Here is a 16,499-nt window from a genome sequence, read left to right as displayed (position 1 = left end):
GCGGGATACCAGGGGACTGGAGAGGCTGCCTGGGCCCTGGACAGCAGTGCGGGGCCGGCCGCAGCACCGTGAGCCTCTGCCGCTTTGGGAACTGGGAAGTTTGTGCTGCCCCTGGGCTTCCCGGCCTTCAGCTATGCGGTGCCCTCTGAGCAACGCGAACGCCCAGTGAGAACAGGGTGTGCGGCAGCGATCCGGTGCCTGGGGCGGCTGGGCCAGCAGGACCTCTGGCGACTGCTGCCAAAGGATCTGCACAGCTCACCTCCCACAGGTTCCCCGCAGACTCCAGCAGGGCTTGGAGCAGGTACAGCAGCCCACGTTTCCGCTGTTTCTTCTCATCCTAAAGGGCAAGAAGCTCTGACATCTCCTTCAAACGTGAGTAGCTGGAGCTGGGCAGCTGGGAACGCTGTTTCGGTAACAGGTTGCCTGGCCACAGTGCCGGCTGTCCCTGCCAATGCACACCTGCGGAGCCCAGCTCAGCTGTGCCCAGAAGCCGCGTGCCCCCTCCCCATGCATGGGGCAGAGCTGGGCTCCCTGCCCACTTCGTCGAGAAGCAGGGACCCCCTGGAGCGACGGGGCATGCTTGCGCAGCCGCGCTGGGCTCCAGAGCACAGGCACAGCGTGGCCAGCAGCATCCTGATGCCTTCTGCAGTGACGCAGCCAGGAGAGGGACAAGGTGGTGGTTTCTTTGAAGATGCACTCCAGGCCAGAGGGCTGCAGGCCAAGAAGAAGAAGGCCTGAGTTCTGTGAGTACGTTAAAGCAGTGCTGGACCCCGGGGTGAACTGCAGCCAACACCAGCCCCAGACGGTAGTACCCAAGCCAAGGGAAAATGGTGGGAGTGGAGGATGGAGAGCAGGCAAAGGGGCACGGGTGATGGGATGAGATGAGCTGGAGAAGCCATAAGGAGAGGAAATGCTTGGGCACAGACATAATCACAGCCCTCCCATGCAATTTACTGCTCTGCTCAGCACAGGCCGGGTGCCAGGTCTGTGTGCTGGGGCCGGGCTCCTGCGCCTGCCCTCGCAGCCTTCCCCTCCCAGCACGCATCTCCCGCCAGAGGCACCGGGCATCCTAACCTCGGCCGCTTCCTCCAGCCCTGCCGGCTGCCCCTCGCAGGCTGGCGGCGCGGCACCGGCTGGGAGAAGGCGCTGGAGGCGGCCGGGGGCCGCGGGGCCCGGGGGCTGCTCGCCCCGGGCTCTGCTCGCGGGCGGCCCGGGATGCGGGGCCGGGGCGGGGGGAGCCCGGGCGGCCGGTGCCCGCCGCGGGGGCCGGGCCGCGGCGGGGCCGGGGGCGGCGAGCTCGGCGCGGAGCCGTATCCTGTGGAGGGGCGGGGAGCAGAGCGCAGGCCGGGCTGGCCCCGTGCCATGCAGAGGAGGAGCAGCAAATCCCCGGAGCACATTAAAAAGCGAGGCTTCGCGGCAGCCAGGGGAAGAAAACACCTCCATAGAAGGCAGCGGAGAGGAGCGGCTGCAGCAGCGCCCGCAACGCCGCGCAGGGGCCGCGGCGCCGGGGCAGCCGGACCCAAACTTTCGGGGCAGGGCAGCTCGGCGGCGGCGGCGGCGGATCGCGGGCGGCGGCTCGGCCGGGCCCGGCGGTGGATGAGGCTTTCTCGGCCGGGTCGCTGAGCCTGCAGCCCGCCGCAAGATGCCCGCCGCGCTGCCCAGCCTGCTGGCCTGGCTGGCGGTGCTGCTGCTCGGCAGGGCCCGCCCGGCCGACGCCTGCAGCTGCTCGCCCATCCACCCGCAACAGGCTTTCTGCAACGCGGACGTAGGTGAGAGCCCGGCCCCGCGGCCCCCGCTTTGTCCCCGCCGGGGCCTGGCTGCGCGCCCCCGGTCCCCCCCCCTCCCTCCCCGGCCGGCAGCCGCGGCCCGGCCCCGCTCGCCCCCGGCCCCAGCGCGCAAACTTCCCGGCGGGGGAAGGGGCGGAAAGTTGGTGCGGAGCCGCTCGGCTCGGCAGCGCCGGGCAGCGGCTCGCCCGGGGCAGCCCCGAGAGCTGCCGGGGCCCCGCGGCACCTGCCCCGGCGGCGCAGCGCAGCCCGGCCCGGCCCGGCCCGGTCCAGCGCGGCTCGGGGCTCCCCGCCCGCCGGGGCCGCGTCGGCCGGAGCGGCCGCAGGCTGCCTGCCCTCGGCGTCCGTCTGTCCGGGGTGTGTCCGTCTGTCCGGCGCGTCTCGCCGTCGCGGGGGGACGTCGCGGCCCTGCTGGGCGTCCGCTCTTTGGAGACATCCCCGGGCCGGTGCAAAGAGCCGCCTCCGGCCTGCGCTGGCTTCTGCCCCGGGCTTCGCCCCGGCCACGGACGGGCTGACGGAGAGGAGCCCTGGGGCTCGGCTCACTGCTGCTGAGTCTTTAATGACAAAAATTAGCCCAGCCTGTTGCAACTTTGATTAAAACAAGATGGTACGTGGCAGCGCAGCAAGCTGACAGCCTCGGGGGAGGCGAGAGCTCTCTTATTCCTGTGCTGCCTCTCACAAAGCGCCACTTTGCAATAGGCAGCGGCCTTGAGCGCAGAGCCAGCACCCTGCCCAAGAGAGCCAGCAGTGTCGGGCTCGGTCACCTCCCGTCTGTTCCTTATTTCCAGGCATTTCCTTTCCCCCGTCCCACTTTGTTCGGCTTGGATGCTGCTGAAAGGGAGGGCTTGGCAGCGCTGGGATCTGGATTCCTCTTTCTATGAATAATGCCCTTATTAAATTTTAACATATTAAACAAACAGACCAGCCCCAGTTCCTGACGGTCTCCTTTGCAGGGCCGTTCCCAGGCTCAGCTGGAGAGGTAGCATTCCCAAACACTTAGGCAGCCTAAATCTCTGCACAGCCCTGCCCCGTCCCCTGCTGCTGAGCCAGGATGCTCCTTGCGGACTCTCAGGCTCCCCTCGCCCCTTCCAGTCCCCCTCTTGCCTCCTGCTTGTGGAGTTTCTCTTCCGCCTGGGTAAATCTCATGGCCGGCAGCATCTGACTGCAGCCTCGTGTGCCCGGGCCTTGCTGCTCGGCGCCACATCGCGCAGCACGTTGGGGACAGGCAGGTTTCCAGGCAATAGGGAACGCTGCATTTCCAGAGGTGCCCCTTTAACCCTGTGTCTCTGCACAGCTGGATTCCCCCGCACGGGGCAGCGGCTTCCTGTCACACTCATCCTCCGGATCAGCTTTCCGGGGCACTCGTGACTCACTCCTGCCCCTTCCCAGGGTGCTGGCTCAGACCGTGACTCAGCTGCTGAGTCACTGTCTGTCTCAGCGGTCCCCGTCTGCCTCGGCGGTCCCCGGGAGGGCTGAAGCATCGGCCGGGCAGGGCCACGCGGCGGTGGCCCCGCGGTGGACCGGGCCGCCCTCGGCAGGTGCCTCTCCGGCCGGCTGCCGGAGCCCGTCTCGCCCCGGCTGCGCCGCCCTCGGTGCGAGAGCACCTCCCAGCTCCCAGCCTGCGTCCCCTTGGCAGCAAACGTGGATCTTTTTTTTTGGTCTTGTCTGACCCCAACTAGCCTAAGACAGTCCTGGACCCTCTGTAGAGCAGGGTTTACCCTTCCTGGGTGAAAGCATCAGCTTCCTCTTCCAGGCACCTCAAACCCAGGCCCTGCAGCCCCTAATCCTTGGCCTTTTTTGCTCGCTTCTTGTCGTCCCTCTAGACTCTCCCTGGAGCAGAGAGGCTCCTCAGCCAGCTCCCCCCAGGGCAGGAGCCCTGGTGCAGCCCTGGGAGCTCGTTTTGGGGCAGTGACACCTGCCTTGCCCCTCCTCTCTGACCAGCTCTCGCTCCTCCTCTCTGTGGCATTGATGGCACCTGCGGAGATGGAGGGTTTTGGTCCGGGCAGGTTGCTGCTCTGCCCTGGGGTGGGCACCGGAGCAGAAAGCAGACCGGGAGGTGTGGTGGGGGCCCCGATGCTGCTGGGGCCTCCTGGTGTTGGTATGGATGGAGCTGCCTTCATCCAGGCTGATGCTCCTGCATCCTCGCTGGAGGAGATGTAGCATCGAGGTGATCAACGTCCCGTGGTCCTAGAGAGCCAGGGCGGCTGGAGGGGGCCTGAGGTTCTTGTCCGGCCCGCTGCACAGCGCTCCGGAGAGCTGGGCTCTTGGTGCAGTGCCTGCCCGTGCTCCCAGAGCCAGGCTGTGCCACCCACGCACCCGCCGGCCCTTGCTCGCGCCCTGCCCCAGCCGATGAGGGCAGCGCTCGGGATCGCTGTGTGGCGCTGAGCGGGACCGGGGCAGCCGTGCAGGGATGGAGCTGGTCATCCGGGAGCCACCCAGCCTGGCCGCTGGCCAGCGTCGCTGCAGCAAACGGTGCTGAACCCGGAGCTGCGTTTCTAGGTGCTGCTGTGGAAAATAGCGTGGCGGGATGTGGCGCGGCCTCTGCCTCAGGCCACAGGGTGCCTGAAGGGCCGGGAGCCAAGTCACCGGGGCTCTGGTGCCCGGGGCCTGGGCAGCGGCTCACCGGCGGCGGCCTTTGCTGTGCCGGGCCGCTCAGCCGCGGGGAGATGCTCAGCTGCCGGGTGGAGACGCGGCCAGGCTGGGGGCCGCCGCGGACGCGACTTCTGCGTCGTTTCCCTCTCGGTCCCTGAGCGCTGTGTGGATGCGGCGGGGTGAGGAGCCGCCGCTCAGCCCTTCCGGGCGCTGCCGTGCCCCTGGCTCCACAGGGCTGCGATGCCTGCGGGAGGGCTCGGCACGGCCGGGGACAGGCAGGGGAGAGCGGGGCGCTCGGCACACGGCCTGGCCCCGGTGGCACCTGGGCACCAGCAGCATTGCACTGGCACCGGCTTGTCCCAGCGCTCGGTACCTGGCTGCTGGGCACGAAGCGAGTGCAGGGGACAGCAGCCGAGGCGAGGAGCCTGCGCGGCAGGGCAGAGGGGGGGTCCGCCAGGGCTGACGGCTCGCGGAGGAGGCCGTCCTCGCCGGCTGCGGGCTCTCGCCCCTCTGCCCGCCCGGGCCGAGCCCTGTCCGCGCCGACGATGCAGCGGGGGCCGTGGGCTGACTGCTCGGGGCCGCCGCTGATTGGGCCCCGTCCTGCAGCCGTCAGAGGGACGGGATGACGCAGGCGGCGCTGGGAAACGCTTAACCCGCGGGAGCAGCCGTGCAGGCCGGCTGGGCCAGCGCGCGGCCGCTTCCTCTTGCGCGCCGCTCGGCGCGGGCGGCTGCAGCCCCGCGGGGAGCCGTGCATGCCCTGGCTGCCGCCAAGCGCCCGGAGAGCCCAGCCCGGAGCCGTCCCCGCGGCCTCCCCATTGCAGCCTTTGCATGCACCTTCCCGGGGGCCGCAGTGCCCGGCCCTGCTCTGCTCCGGGGCGGAGGGGTTCAGGCAGGCGCTGGGGGGGCGGTGGGTGCCGCTCGCCGGCAGGGCTGGCGGAGGGGTCCCTCGGGGAGGTTTGCTGGCTCCGCTGGTGCCGCCCCGGCGGGGCCGGGCTGCACTGACCCGGGGGCCGCGTGTCAGCGGGGACGGCTGGCCGCGCTGGCGGCGGGGGACGAGCAGCGCTGGCAGCCAGCCCCCGCGCCCAGCCCGCTGCCAGCAGCCCCGGAGCAGAAGGACGCTTTGTTTCCTGACCGTTCAGCCTGGGAGCGCTTCCCGTGGCCTGCGGGCACCGGTGCTTCCCTGGCAGCCAGGGTGGGGGCTGGCGGGGGGCCGTGGCGGGGTTCGGGGATGGGATGCCCAGGGGAAGAGCTGCCGTTTGGCATGTCTCCAGCCCTTGGGGCAGATGCAAGGGGATGCCACCTCTTCTCCTCCCTTCCCCCTGGAGCTGGGGCAGGCAATGGTCAGGGTCCCAGCGCGGCTTCGCCGTGTCCCCAGCCGCGCGGAGCCCACGGCTGTGCCGAGGTCGCAGCCTTGCTGGGGCCAGTGGCTACTTCCAAACCCTCCTCCCCCGGCCTTGGGAGGATCTGGGCCAGCCGCGTGTCCCCGCAGCATCTCAGCTGCGTCTCCCAGCTGGGTACCCGCTCCCCATCGGCTCCTGCTGCCATAGCACCCGCCCGCGGCAGGGACCCGGCGCGGGACTGCGGGGCGCAGAGCAGGGAGATGCCGCTGGGTTTTGTGGCAAGGGGTGACTTTGCCTCCAGCTTTGCCCCTGGAGCAGCACCGCAGCCCCCGTCCGTGCCCAGCACGGGGCTCGGCCGCAAGCGGGGTCGGACGCGCCTGAGCGCGGGTCATTCCTCGCCCCGCTGCCGGGGCTCATGCGGGCGCCGCTGCGGGCCTTGGCGTAGGGACCACTCGGCTGAGGGATCCCCTTGGACTTTACAGCCCCTCTGCTCTGGGCCTTGGGCCGGGGCCAGACCAGGTTGGTCACGATGGAAAGTTTCCACCTCCCGCTCAGCTCCCAGCGAACACCCACTGAGCTCCTTACTGGCACGTTTTAGGGTGGTCTGCGGGGCAGCCGAGGACTGAGCGCGCTGCAGACAGGGTGTTTGCTGCCCGGCCGGGGGAGGCTGCTCCGGCGGAGGTGCCGGATGCGCTGGGGCCGGAGCCGGCTGGAGGTGAGGGCCATGCAGCCGGGGCCGTCGCTGCGGAGGCACCCGCGGCGGGGAGGGAGGCGTGCACGGGCCGGCGTCGCGGGAGCTGCGGCGGGAGCACCTGCCACTCTCCCCCGTGGCTCGGAGCCTTTGCATCGCTCGTAGGAAGCGGCTGTCATTGGCCAGCAAGCAGCACGGAGCGCGCCTACGCGCCTCGGCGCCGTCTCCCGGCGCTGCCAACGCACTGTCTGATGGTGCTGCTGGCAGGGACCTGCTGCGGGGGCTCGGGGTTTGGAGGGCGAACAGCTCCAGCGTCCCGGCAGCGATGCAGCGGCATCCCGATGCCGCAAAGCAGCAGAGCTGGGCAGGGGGCGGCTGCACCAGCCTGGTGTGCCGGGAAGGGGTCTCGGCCCACCGGAGCGGAGGCAAAGCAGCAGTGGCTGCTTTCCCTGGACCCAGGGAAGTGGCAGCTCCTGGGAGACGCCAGATGTGAGCCAAAGGGACTCCCCCCAAGCCCGGGAGGGAAGCAGAGCGGTGCAGCCCTCCCAGAGAGGATGCCCCATGCAGCTGTGCCGGAGCCCTGGGCAGAGAGCAGCCGGGGCTGCCAGTGCCCTGCGCCCTGGCGCAAGGGCAGCCTGCTGCGCCCTGCAGCCACATCCTCTCCTGCCACCCCTGGAGCCGCTGCCTTGCCCCACTGGCAGGGCTGGGAAGTCAGGCCTCCGGGGGTGTGTTTTGGGGAGCAGGAGGGAGCCTGGGCAGGCCACGGCTTCGGCCCCGGCTCCAGGGCCCCAGGGTCTGGCAGCGGGGCTGCCCCTGTCCCGGGGCTCCCCACAGGTAGGCTGCCGCGCCGGGACCCCCCGCTGCAGCCGGGGAAACCAGCCCCTCTCCCCGGCTGCTTCCCTTGGGCCGTTCCCGGCGCCCCTCGCTGCCGAGGGAGAAGGGGCGGCGCGGAGCCGGTGCTGGGATGCAGCCGGCTGCTCGCGGAGCCGTGCTGAGTCAGCGGCAGTGAGGTCAGGAGGGTTGTTATCAAAAGCACTTGGAATCCGGCCCCATCCCGGAGTCCCCGGAGCCAGCGGGCGCGGGGGGGCCGCCCCGCTCTGCGGGCAGGGGCCGGGGGCCGGGGCGCTCCGGAGGCACGGGCTGGGAGCGGAGACGTGCTTATGCAGCAGCTTTTGTGCAGAGTGGCAAGTTAAAGGCAAACGCTGGAATTTCTCCCCTTGCAGAGGCAGGAAATTGCCAGCCCCGGCGCTGGGTCAAGCCCTCCACCCTGCCAGGGCGGTGGGACCCACCGCGGGTGACGGCGGGGGGGCGAGGGGAGCCCCTTCTGGAGCGATCCGACATCTCCAGCGGGAGCTGGCCACAACTTGCAGCCCCGGGCCCGAGGACGAGTGTCGTCATGCTGGGAGCGGGATGAGCCCAGGTTGCATCTCAGTTGCCACAGCAGGTCCTGCCTGGGGAAGTCGCGTTTCCAGCGCTGCCCTGGCCCCACTCGGCCAGCACGCGATGCCTGTCCGTGCCCCCCCGGGCAAGGGTGGTTCACAGAGAGCCTCCGGCTCGGTTTTGCGGAAAGCCAGGTCTTGCCGTGGCTCGTGGCTGTAGAGCCCGACAGTAGGACGCCAGGCTGGAAAGGCCCTGTAGGTGACACCAGCTTTGGGCGTCATTAGCTTTGGGGCAAGCAAGGCTCTGCTGGGGTTTGGGGGGGTCCAAGTGAGGGTTTCTGAACCCGTGGAGGGGCTTCCTCCACCCCCAGCCCTGCCGCCGCGTCCTGGGGCGGTCTCGGCCTCCGGGTTCCCCACCTGGGCTTCCCTCTGCCGGCTCCCTGCGTCGCTCCCTCCTCGGCGCTCGGGTTCCTGGCTTGCAGAGAGCAGCTTGGCTGCGCTGCTGGGGTCTTGGCGGGGAAAGCGCCGAGCAGCCGTCCCCTCCACAAAGCCGCACTGTTCAGAACAAATCCGCCTAGAATTGGGCTGCATTTTTGTCAAGTGATTCATCAGCACGTGAATGGAAAAGGCTGGAGCCCACTGAACCAGTAACCGTTCCCCACGCCTGGAGCCACGGGGCCGGAGTCGGCTCGCGGCTCTCCCAGGCTGCCGGCGCCTCGGCCGGGCTGGGGATGCGCGCGGGGAGCGGGGCTCGCGAAGGGCGCCGGGTCCCGGGAGGGCGAGGAACGGCCGCGGCCGCTGCAGCCCCGGCGTGCTCCGGGCAGCGGAGCCGGGCGCCGGCGGTGGGCAGGGACGGGGCGGCTGCGTCGGCCGAGCCGAGCTGCTCCGGCCGGGGCCGCGGCGCCGGTGCCCGCTCTCTGCAGCAAGCCGGGAGGCCGGGGCTCGGCGCGGCCGGGCGAGCGGAGCCCGGGGAGCCGTGGGCGCAGCCCCGGCGCTGGCGGGCCGCGCGTCCGCCTGCCGAGCCCCCTCTCCGGCCGCGGGCAGCTCTTTCTGGGAAGTCACTCGTGCTGGTGGCCGCCTTCTCGTTTCCTGAGTAAACTTAGTCAGCGCTTGCTGGTGCCCACGTGGTGTTGTGCCAACGCTGACCTTGAGCTTAGATGGCTCATCTGCCTGCCCGCCGCTCGCCCGTGGCGTTTACCGAGGGCATCAGATCGCCTCTCCCTGCCGCGCCGGGCTGCAGCAGGCGAGCTCCTCTGCCCCGGCGGCGGCCGGCGCCTGCCCCGTCTGGCTCCCGCGCCTCTCCCAGCACCGGCCCGGGGGTGGCGCATGCTGCCCGTTTCCCAGTCGGTGCCTGGGTGCCCCCGCGGGACCGAGAGAGCCCGAGCGGAGCAGGGAGCCCCCTCCCCGTCCCGGCCTCCCCCCGGCCAGGAGGGCGCTGGGCAGGAGCTGCGGCCCCAGGGCTCCCTGCTGCCCTGGGCACAGCGCGGGGTGGGAGCGGGGACGGACTGCGTCCCCGTGGCTGGGTGCTCCCATCCCCGCGCCAGCCGGGAGCGGAGGGCTGAGAGGAGGAGCGTGCCCGTGCCCTCCGCGCTGCGCACGAGGTGGCTTTGCAGCGCTGCTAGCAGGTAGGGCCCCCCCTCGCCAGCCGGCCGCTGCGCGGGGCTGTGACCGTGCACCGTGGCCCCGGGGCAGCTGCCGCGTCCCGAGCTGGTGAGTAAGGGTGAGCTGGCTGCCCGCCGCCGGCCTGGCCCGGGCCTCGCCGGCGCCCCGACGGTCACTGCCCTGTGCCGAGCGCTCACGCGCCTGTTTGCGTGTGCCGGGCCGCGCTGGCTGCGTGACCGCGGGGTCCCCTTCCCCGGCAGAGCTGCGCCCGGCGTCGCTGGCCTGCCCTCGGCGCACCCGGCTCCGGGTGCTGCGGCCTCGCCAGCCCCGGGGCACCTGGCCTTGGCCTCGGCACCGAGAGCAGGGACCGGAGCAGGGCAGAGCACGGCAGCGCTGTGCCCCCAGGTGAGAGCCCCCGGGGCCGTGCAGCCCCGTAGGCAGCACCGGAGCCGCTGCTGCAAGCGGAAGGGAAGGAGCCGGTGCAGGAAGGGCGGGTTTGCGTGCCCTGTCCGAGGAGCCAGCCTCCCGAAACCGCTGCGGCAAGGTGGGAGAGGCAGCCCCTCGGCAGCCCTCCGCCCCGCGCCGGGCGGTGCCGTCCCGCCTGGTCCAGCTGGGGGCCCGGGGTCTGGCGCCTCCGGCCCCTGGGGCCGCGCAGCCTTGCAGCGCCCCGTCTGCCGGATCGGCCCTGCCGGGAGCAGCGCTGCGCACAGGTCTCGTGGAGGGTCCAACACCGCCGGTCCGGCGCCGCGGCCTGGGTGCTGCGGGGCGAGGAGCCGGCAGCGGCAGGGCACAGCCGCCGAGCGGGGAGCCGGGAAGTCCCCTGCTGCCGGCTGGCGAGCCCGCTGGCTCCCCTCACCTGGCCATGTTTTTCCACTTCCCCAGCCTTTGGGCGTCCCTCCGCTGTTGGCGGGGTTGTTTTTACAGGCTGCGAGGGGAGGAAGTGACACCGCGGGGCTCGCTCGGCTCCGCTGGCCTCGGGGAGGATGCGGTTTCTGTGTGCGAATGACGTGGGCGCCGTCCGCCAGGGCATCACCCTGCACCTCGCGCAGGCTCCGTGCGCGCCGCCGCGGCTGGGACGGGGCTGCGCGAAGGCAGGATGCTGCGGCGCGCGGGGTCCTGGGGGCCCGGGGACCCGTGCGGGGGGCTGGAGCCGCTGCCCCGCGCCCTTCGCCACCCGGGCATGCCGCGGTGCCCGCGCCGGTGCCCGTCCCAGGGCTGCAGTGCAGGCGGCCGGCGCAGCCCCTGCCCGAGCCCCGGCAGCGCGGCTCCCTGCTCCCCGCGCGCCCGGCGCTGACCCTGCACGCGGCTCTTCTGCCCTTGTCCGCTCCGGCCAGGCCAGGTCACGCCGGCCCTTGGCTGGGGCCCTGCTCAGAGGCCAGTTTAATTAATGACAGTAGGACAAATACTGCAGCGCTTCCGGGAAACTGCTGGCAGGGTTTTAGCTGTCCTGCTGAGCCCTGGTGCCATGTGGGTGACGGGCGCCATGAGCCCAGGCAGCATCCTGCCCGGAGCTGGAGCTGTTTGGGGGCAACCGGCTGGATGTGGGGGGACGGAGGCAGAGCCAGGCCATGCCAGGGGGTGACCTTTCCTTATCACCCCCCCTGCGACGTGCTGCTCCAGTGCTGCCCTCAACCTTCCCGCGCGTCCCTGGGGGACAGCGTGTGACAGCCAGCTCCGCGGCGGCTGAGAGCCCGTGGGTGGCCTGCGCCACAAGGAGAGGGGGAACAACGAAGGCAGTTCAGCCCAGCTGGCCTCGTGCGGGAAACATGAGCATCCGAGCCTCCACACCCCGGCGGGGGAGAGGGGGCAAGCGGGACCCCAGGATCTGCCCTCCTCAAAGCCCCCGCGGCACCGTCGTGAAGCTCGCTGCATCCCTGCACCACCCTGCTAACCTCCCCACGTCTATTTGTTGCAGTGATCCGAGCAAAGGCCGTCTCTGCGAAAGAGGTGGATTCAGGGAACGATATATATGGGAATCCGATCAAGCGAATCCAGTACGAGATCAAGCAGATCAAGGTACAGGGACGCGGCGTGGGGCCGGGGCGGGCAGGGCAGAGCTGCCGGGCAGCAGCAGCCAGTCACTCACTCGTGCTCTTTCGTTGCAGATGTTTAAAGGCCCTGACAAAGACATAGAGTTCATTTACACGGCTCCGTCCACGGCTGTGTGCGGTCGGCCGCTGGACGCCAGCGGGAAGAAGGAGTATCTCATTGCAGGTAGGCAGGCGCGGAGCAGCCGTGCTGGGGCTGTGGGCAGGGCAGCCTGGCTCCGAGGGCTCTTGGGGGATGTCTGCATCCAGGGTGGACCCTGGGCCTCACGTGCCTCGGGAGGCACCTGCAAATGCACAGCAGCTCCCAGGGCAGCAGGTACCCTCTTCTTCCTGCTGCTGGGCAGCTGCTGCCCTGGGGGGCCGCTCTGGACCCTCTGCACTGGGAGAGCCTATGGTCAGAGTCAGTGGGATGCTGCAGTCAGGGACTGCGGTCCAGGGGGCTGTGGGATGCTGCGGTTACAAGGGCTGTGGGATGCTGCGGTCAGGGGCAGCAGGATGCTGTGGTCTGGAGGGGCTGTGGGATGCTGCAGTCTGGAGGGGCTGTGGGATGCTGCGGTTATGGCAGCTACAGGATGCTGTGGTCCAGGGCTCCAGGATGCTGTGGTCAGGGGCAGTGGGATGCTGCGGTCCAGGGGGGGCTGCAGGATGCTGTGGTCCAGGGGGATATGGGACACTGCGGTCGGGGGCTGCAGGATGCTGCAGGTGGGGACTACGGGATGCTGCCACCAAGCCTGTGGGCAGGAGACAGAAGCTGGGCAATGCTCAGGGGCTCTGTCCGGAGGAGGACAGGCCTGGGAGGAGGGCAGCTTCTCCCTGCTGTTTTGAAAGGCAGGAGCAGGTAGATAGGACTTGCTAATTTGAGACGCTGACCAGCTCCTGAGGGTGCAACAGGACAGATGCTAACCAGAAACGCCTTCCCAGGGCTGCGCCCTGGCCCCGACCCAGGGAGACCGCCCTGGGCTCTGTCTCAGCTGGAGCTGCGGCTGCCCCGTGCCCTGCACACCGCTCCCTGGGGCCGTGTCCTGGCTTCGCTTGGCAGCCGCAGGCTGAGACAGCGCCAGGCTGGAGATGAGCCCTGCTCACTGCGTGCGCAGGGTTCGCTGGGGACAGCCTCGGGCTCGCCGTGCAAACGCGCTGCTGGAGGGGCCAGATTGCAGCCACCCTTCCAGGCCTTTATTTGTTCCACAAGAGCTGCCCGGATCTCGCCCGCCTCCCCATCTGCCCGCAGCGAGCAGCCAGCACCTCCGGGAGGTGCAGTAGCTGCAAGGGGCAGAGGCTGGGCTGAGCCCGAGCTGCCCCGTGCCAACCTGTGCCGTCCCTCGGGGCCAGGCACAGATTAAGCGGCTGTGTCTGGCCTCTCCCCAGGCAAGTCGGAGGGCAACGGCAAGATGCACATCACTCTCTGCGACCTGGTCTCCACCTGGGACTCGCTGAGCCCCACCCAGAAGAAGAGCCTCAACCAGCGGTACCAGATGGGGTGTGAGTGCAAGGTGAGCAGCTGGCGCCTGGCTGGGGTCTGCAGCCCGCTTCCCCCCCTCCTCCGCGGGGCACGGCCAGGGAGCGCGGGAGCCGCCGGAGGACCGCGAACCCCGGCCACCCTTGGGTGCTTCCCCCGTCGCTCCTCCGTGTGCCGGGTCCCCTCTCTGCCAGGGCGGCTGGTGACGGTCTCTTTGTGCACAGATCTCGCGCTGCCTCTCCATCCCGTGCTTCGTCACCTCCTCGGACGAGTGCCTCTGGACAGACTGGGCGATGGAGAAGAACAACGTGGACGGGCGGCAGGCGAAGCACTACGCTTGCATCAAGAGGAGCGACGGCTCCTGCGCCTGGTACCGCGGCATGGCCCCACCCAAGCAAGAGTTTCTCGACATCGAGGACCCCTAAGCCAAGCGAGCACATTCCAGTAGCCAGTAGAAAAAGCCTGCAAGATGTTAGACTGGTCCACGCTGATATCACTACCTGGAGACAGCATGAAAATACGCCGGCCCACGCGGGTCCTGGGGCGCGACGCCGGCCGTGTGCTCGCGCGGGGCAGCACGGGGGACCCGCTTGGTCGCATGCTGCAGCCCGCGTCTGCCGGGGCTCCTCGGTTCCTCCTAGCCGGGGCCGAGCGAAGCGAACGCGGGAAGTGCCCCAGGCTGCGTAGCAGGTCTACCAGTCCCCTGGCCGCCGCACGCGGCCCCCCAGCACGTTAGCACCTGGCACCCTGCAGCGTCCTCCACCACCCTGCCCCACCGTCCCCCTCCCCAGGACCCGTCCCTCTCCGGGGTGCTGGGGCGGTGCAGCCTGACAGGCAAGAGCCTCCACGGGGCTTTACACGTGCAGCAAGACACCCCCAAGCTCTGCACTGGGGCTATGGGCCATTTGCACAGCCGGACGGCTCCGGTGCAGTTGCCTTGTCCTGGGAAGCTGCGGGCACACTAACGCGGCCGGATCACCCCGTCCCGGTGCAGGTGCCAGCCCCGTTGCACCTCTCGGCTCTCCTCCCGTGGCGGTGCACGGCCGTGGCAGCGCGGGGAGGTGGGCGCCTGCTGCGCCCCCGTGCACGGCTGGGCAGCGGGCGCCAAAGCCCCTCGCTGAGGGAAGGAGTCAGACCCGCTCAGCTCTCCGCTTTCATGGGCAGCAGAGCTGGGCTGGGCGTTCAGCCCCCGGCAGGGCATCCCGGGCCGGGCTGCAGCGGGCGCGGGAAGCGGCGAGGAGAAATTCCCGCGGCGCGGGCGCGAGGCGTCCGCTGCCGCCGCTCGCGGCCGTTCGCCGCTCGAAGCCGCGGCCCCGGCAGCGCGCGGCGGCGGTGCCGGGGTCGCCAGCCCCCCGCTCCGCGGCGGTGCGGAGCCAGCGCAGCACGGCCGGGCGCAGCCTCGGGAACGGCCCGCGTCGCTGGCTGAGACCTCCCGCGCGCCTCTGGCCCCACTTTCTCTGAGCCATTTTCCCGTTGCAGTGGCACTCGTGTGCACTCTGTAGTTGTCCGTCTGCAACTCAGACAGCACCGGCACATGCGCACACAGTCTCTTACAGCAGATTTGGGAGCATGTCAGGAATAATCCCTGCAGACTTGCTTCAGGGGCGTTTTCATGCTGTGCATCCATGTAAAGTTTTAAGATGTCGTACTGGACCAGTCTGGGCAATTTCAACATATTAAAGAAAAAAATTAAAAGGAAAAAAAAAAACCAACCTCTAATCAATCCCATATAAGAATCCTGTTTGCTTACTGTATGGTTATATCATATGTGACATTTACTCCTGTCTCTGCTGATAGTCTATCTTTGAGTTTAATATTTCCATTTGTTTTGCCATCAGCTGTATCATTCCTGTGCTGTAATTTTTTTTTATTTCCTTGTTAGGTGTTAGAATTGCACTTATTTTTGTAAAGGGTTTCTGCATTGGGCGCTTCCAACACAAAGTGGGAAGATTGTCAAGCGAATTTGCGGAGGGTTGACTCCTCCGGCTCTTCCTATTAGCAGGTTAGTTGGTGTCCGCCTCCCCCTCCTGCCTCCCGCGTCCCGGTCCGCCGCCGGCCGGGCTGCAAGGGCCACCCGCGCTACGGGCCGCGCTGGAGGGCGCCGCCGCGGCCCCGGCCCCGGGACCCCGCGCAGAGCCGCCGCAAAACTGTTGCTCTTTCTCTGGAAAGGATATGAAGGATTCTCGATTGGCTTTTTTAATTTATATATCTCTGGTTCTCGGCTCAGCTCGCTTCCTTCCTGACTCCGTTCCCTTCTCCATGCAAGCGACTCAAAACGTTTAAAAAAAAAAAAAAAAGAAAGAAAAGAAAAAAAGTTTACATTATAGTTATTTTCAAATCTTTGCTTGATAAGTATTAAAGTAAGAAGTATCTAACTTGCTGCCATAATTTAAAGCTTTGGGGGGAGGGGGTTGTTTTGGGTTTTTTGAGCAATATGTTTTTGCTGGAATCTGAAGTCTGAGACCTTCTTGTGCTGGAAACACATGAAAGTTGTTGAATAATGACAAGCAGACTGTGCATGTCTCTGATGCTTTGTATAATTCATACGTGGACATTCAGTCTTTGGACAATAAACCGTATTATCGAACCAACTGCGAGCCGTTGCCTCTGACCGCCCCCGCGGGGGAATCGCCCCGAGCGCGGCGCGCGGTCCTGGTTGCGGCAGCTCTTCCACCGCCTCGGCGCCGCGCGGGGCGCTGCGGGAAGCCGCAGCCGCGGGAGCCTTGCGCCAGCGAGGTGCGCGTGGCAGAGCCGGCCGGAGCCAGCGCAGCACCGGGGCCGGCCGGGGCACGCGGGGCAGGCCGGGACGGCGCCGCGGGAAAGCTGCCAGCACGTGGCCAGCCGAGGTCTCACCAGCCTCTGCACCCCGCTGCACCCATCCCAGTGCACCCCAGTGCGGCATTGCGCCCATCGCTCTGTACCCTAGTGCAGTATTGCTCCCGTTCCAGTCACCCCAGCGCAGCATTGCACCCATCCCTCTGCACCCCAGTGCGGCATTGCGCCATCCCAGTGCACTCTAGGGCGAAGTTTGTCCCGCTCAGCCTAGGAAGGGCACTACCATCCCCGTGTTTCCACTAGCGGGCGAGGTACGCGGCGAGCCAGGCACTGTCACGCAGACCCCTGTGACACCCACCGTGCACTACCACGCAGGCACAGCGGGGACCAGCCCAGCCTGTGGACCCTGACCCCAGGTGTGGGCAGGGGGTCACCCTGCCAGGCGCCCCGCTGCATCCCCAGGCAGGGACCGGTGGTGGCGATGGGGAGGTGCAGGCTGCCACAGGGTGCGCACAGCCTCGCACAAGACAGGGGTGCACAGAGGGGCCAGCTGCGGGGAGGAGCCATGCAAGCAGGGGAGTGCACAGGGATCCTGGCGGAGCTGTGCAAGGGGGTCGGTGCATGGGGATCCCAGCGGGGCTGTGCTAGCAGGCCAGTACCCGGAGGGGCAGGAAGGCCTGTGCAAGGGGGCTGGGGCATGGAGAACCTGGCAGGGCCTAGTGGGCCCGTGCACAGGGATCCCGGCATCCCAGTGGGGCCATGCAAGGCAGCCAGTGCACAGGGATCCCTGCAGGGCCCTACGTGGGGGCTGGTGCACGGGGATCCATCCCAG

General features: G+C 68.7%; 1 protein-coding gene across 2 annotated transcripts; it reads left to right on the top strand.

Moving 5' to 3' along the window:
* Nucleotides 1-676: 676 nt before the first annotated feature.
* Nucleotides 677-15,483, top strand: TIMP2 (TIMP metallopeptidase inhibitor 2). Of its 2 annotated transcripts, none has more exons than XM_068913143.1 (5): nucleotides 677-743; nucleotides 11,304-11,404; nucleotides 11,494-11,602; nucleotides 12,802-12,926; nucleotides 13,117-15,483. In XM_068913143.1, the coding sequence occupies exons 1-5, from the start codon at nucleotides 692-694 to the stop codon at nucleotides 13,315-13,317; spliced, it is 588 nt and encodes a 195-aa protein (XP_068769244.1). In that variant the 5' UTR covers nucleotides 677-691; the 3' UTR covers nucleotides 13,318-15,483. The 2 variants fall into 2 exon arrangements, with proteins under 2 accessions (XP_068769244.1, XP_068769243.1); XM_068913142.1 differs by lacking the exon at nucleotides 677-743 and adding an exon at nucleotides 1,406-1,769.
* Nucleotides 15,484-16,499: the final 1,016 nt, after the last annotated feature.

This window comes from Struthio camelus, chromosome 19 (genome assembly GCF_040807025.1).
Source record: "Struthio camelus isolate bStrCam1 chromosome 19, bStrCam1.hap1, whole genome shotgun sequence".
NCBI lineage: Eukaryota > Metazoa > Chordata > Aves > Struthioniformes > Struthionidae > Struthio > Struthio camelus.
The sequence above is the reverse complement of the archived record's forward strand: the minus strand, read 5'-3'. Positions and strand labels throughout refer to the sequence as shown.

Coding starts and splice junctions, on each gene's coding strand:
- TIMP2 (XM_068913142.1), top strand. CDS start 1,643: ATGCCCGCCGCGCTGCCCAGCCTGCTGGCCTGGCTGGCGGTGCTGCTG. Junction 11,603..12,801: donor GAAGGAGTATCTCATTGCAG/GTAGGCAGGCGC, acceptor GCCTCTCCCCAG/GCAAGTCGGAGGGCAACGGC. Junction 12,927..13,116: donor AGATGGGGTGTGAGTGCAAG/GTGAGCAGCTGG, acceptor CTTTGTGCACAG/ATCTCGCGCTGCCTCTCCAT.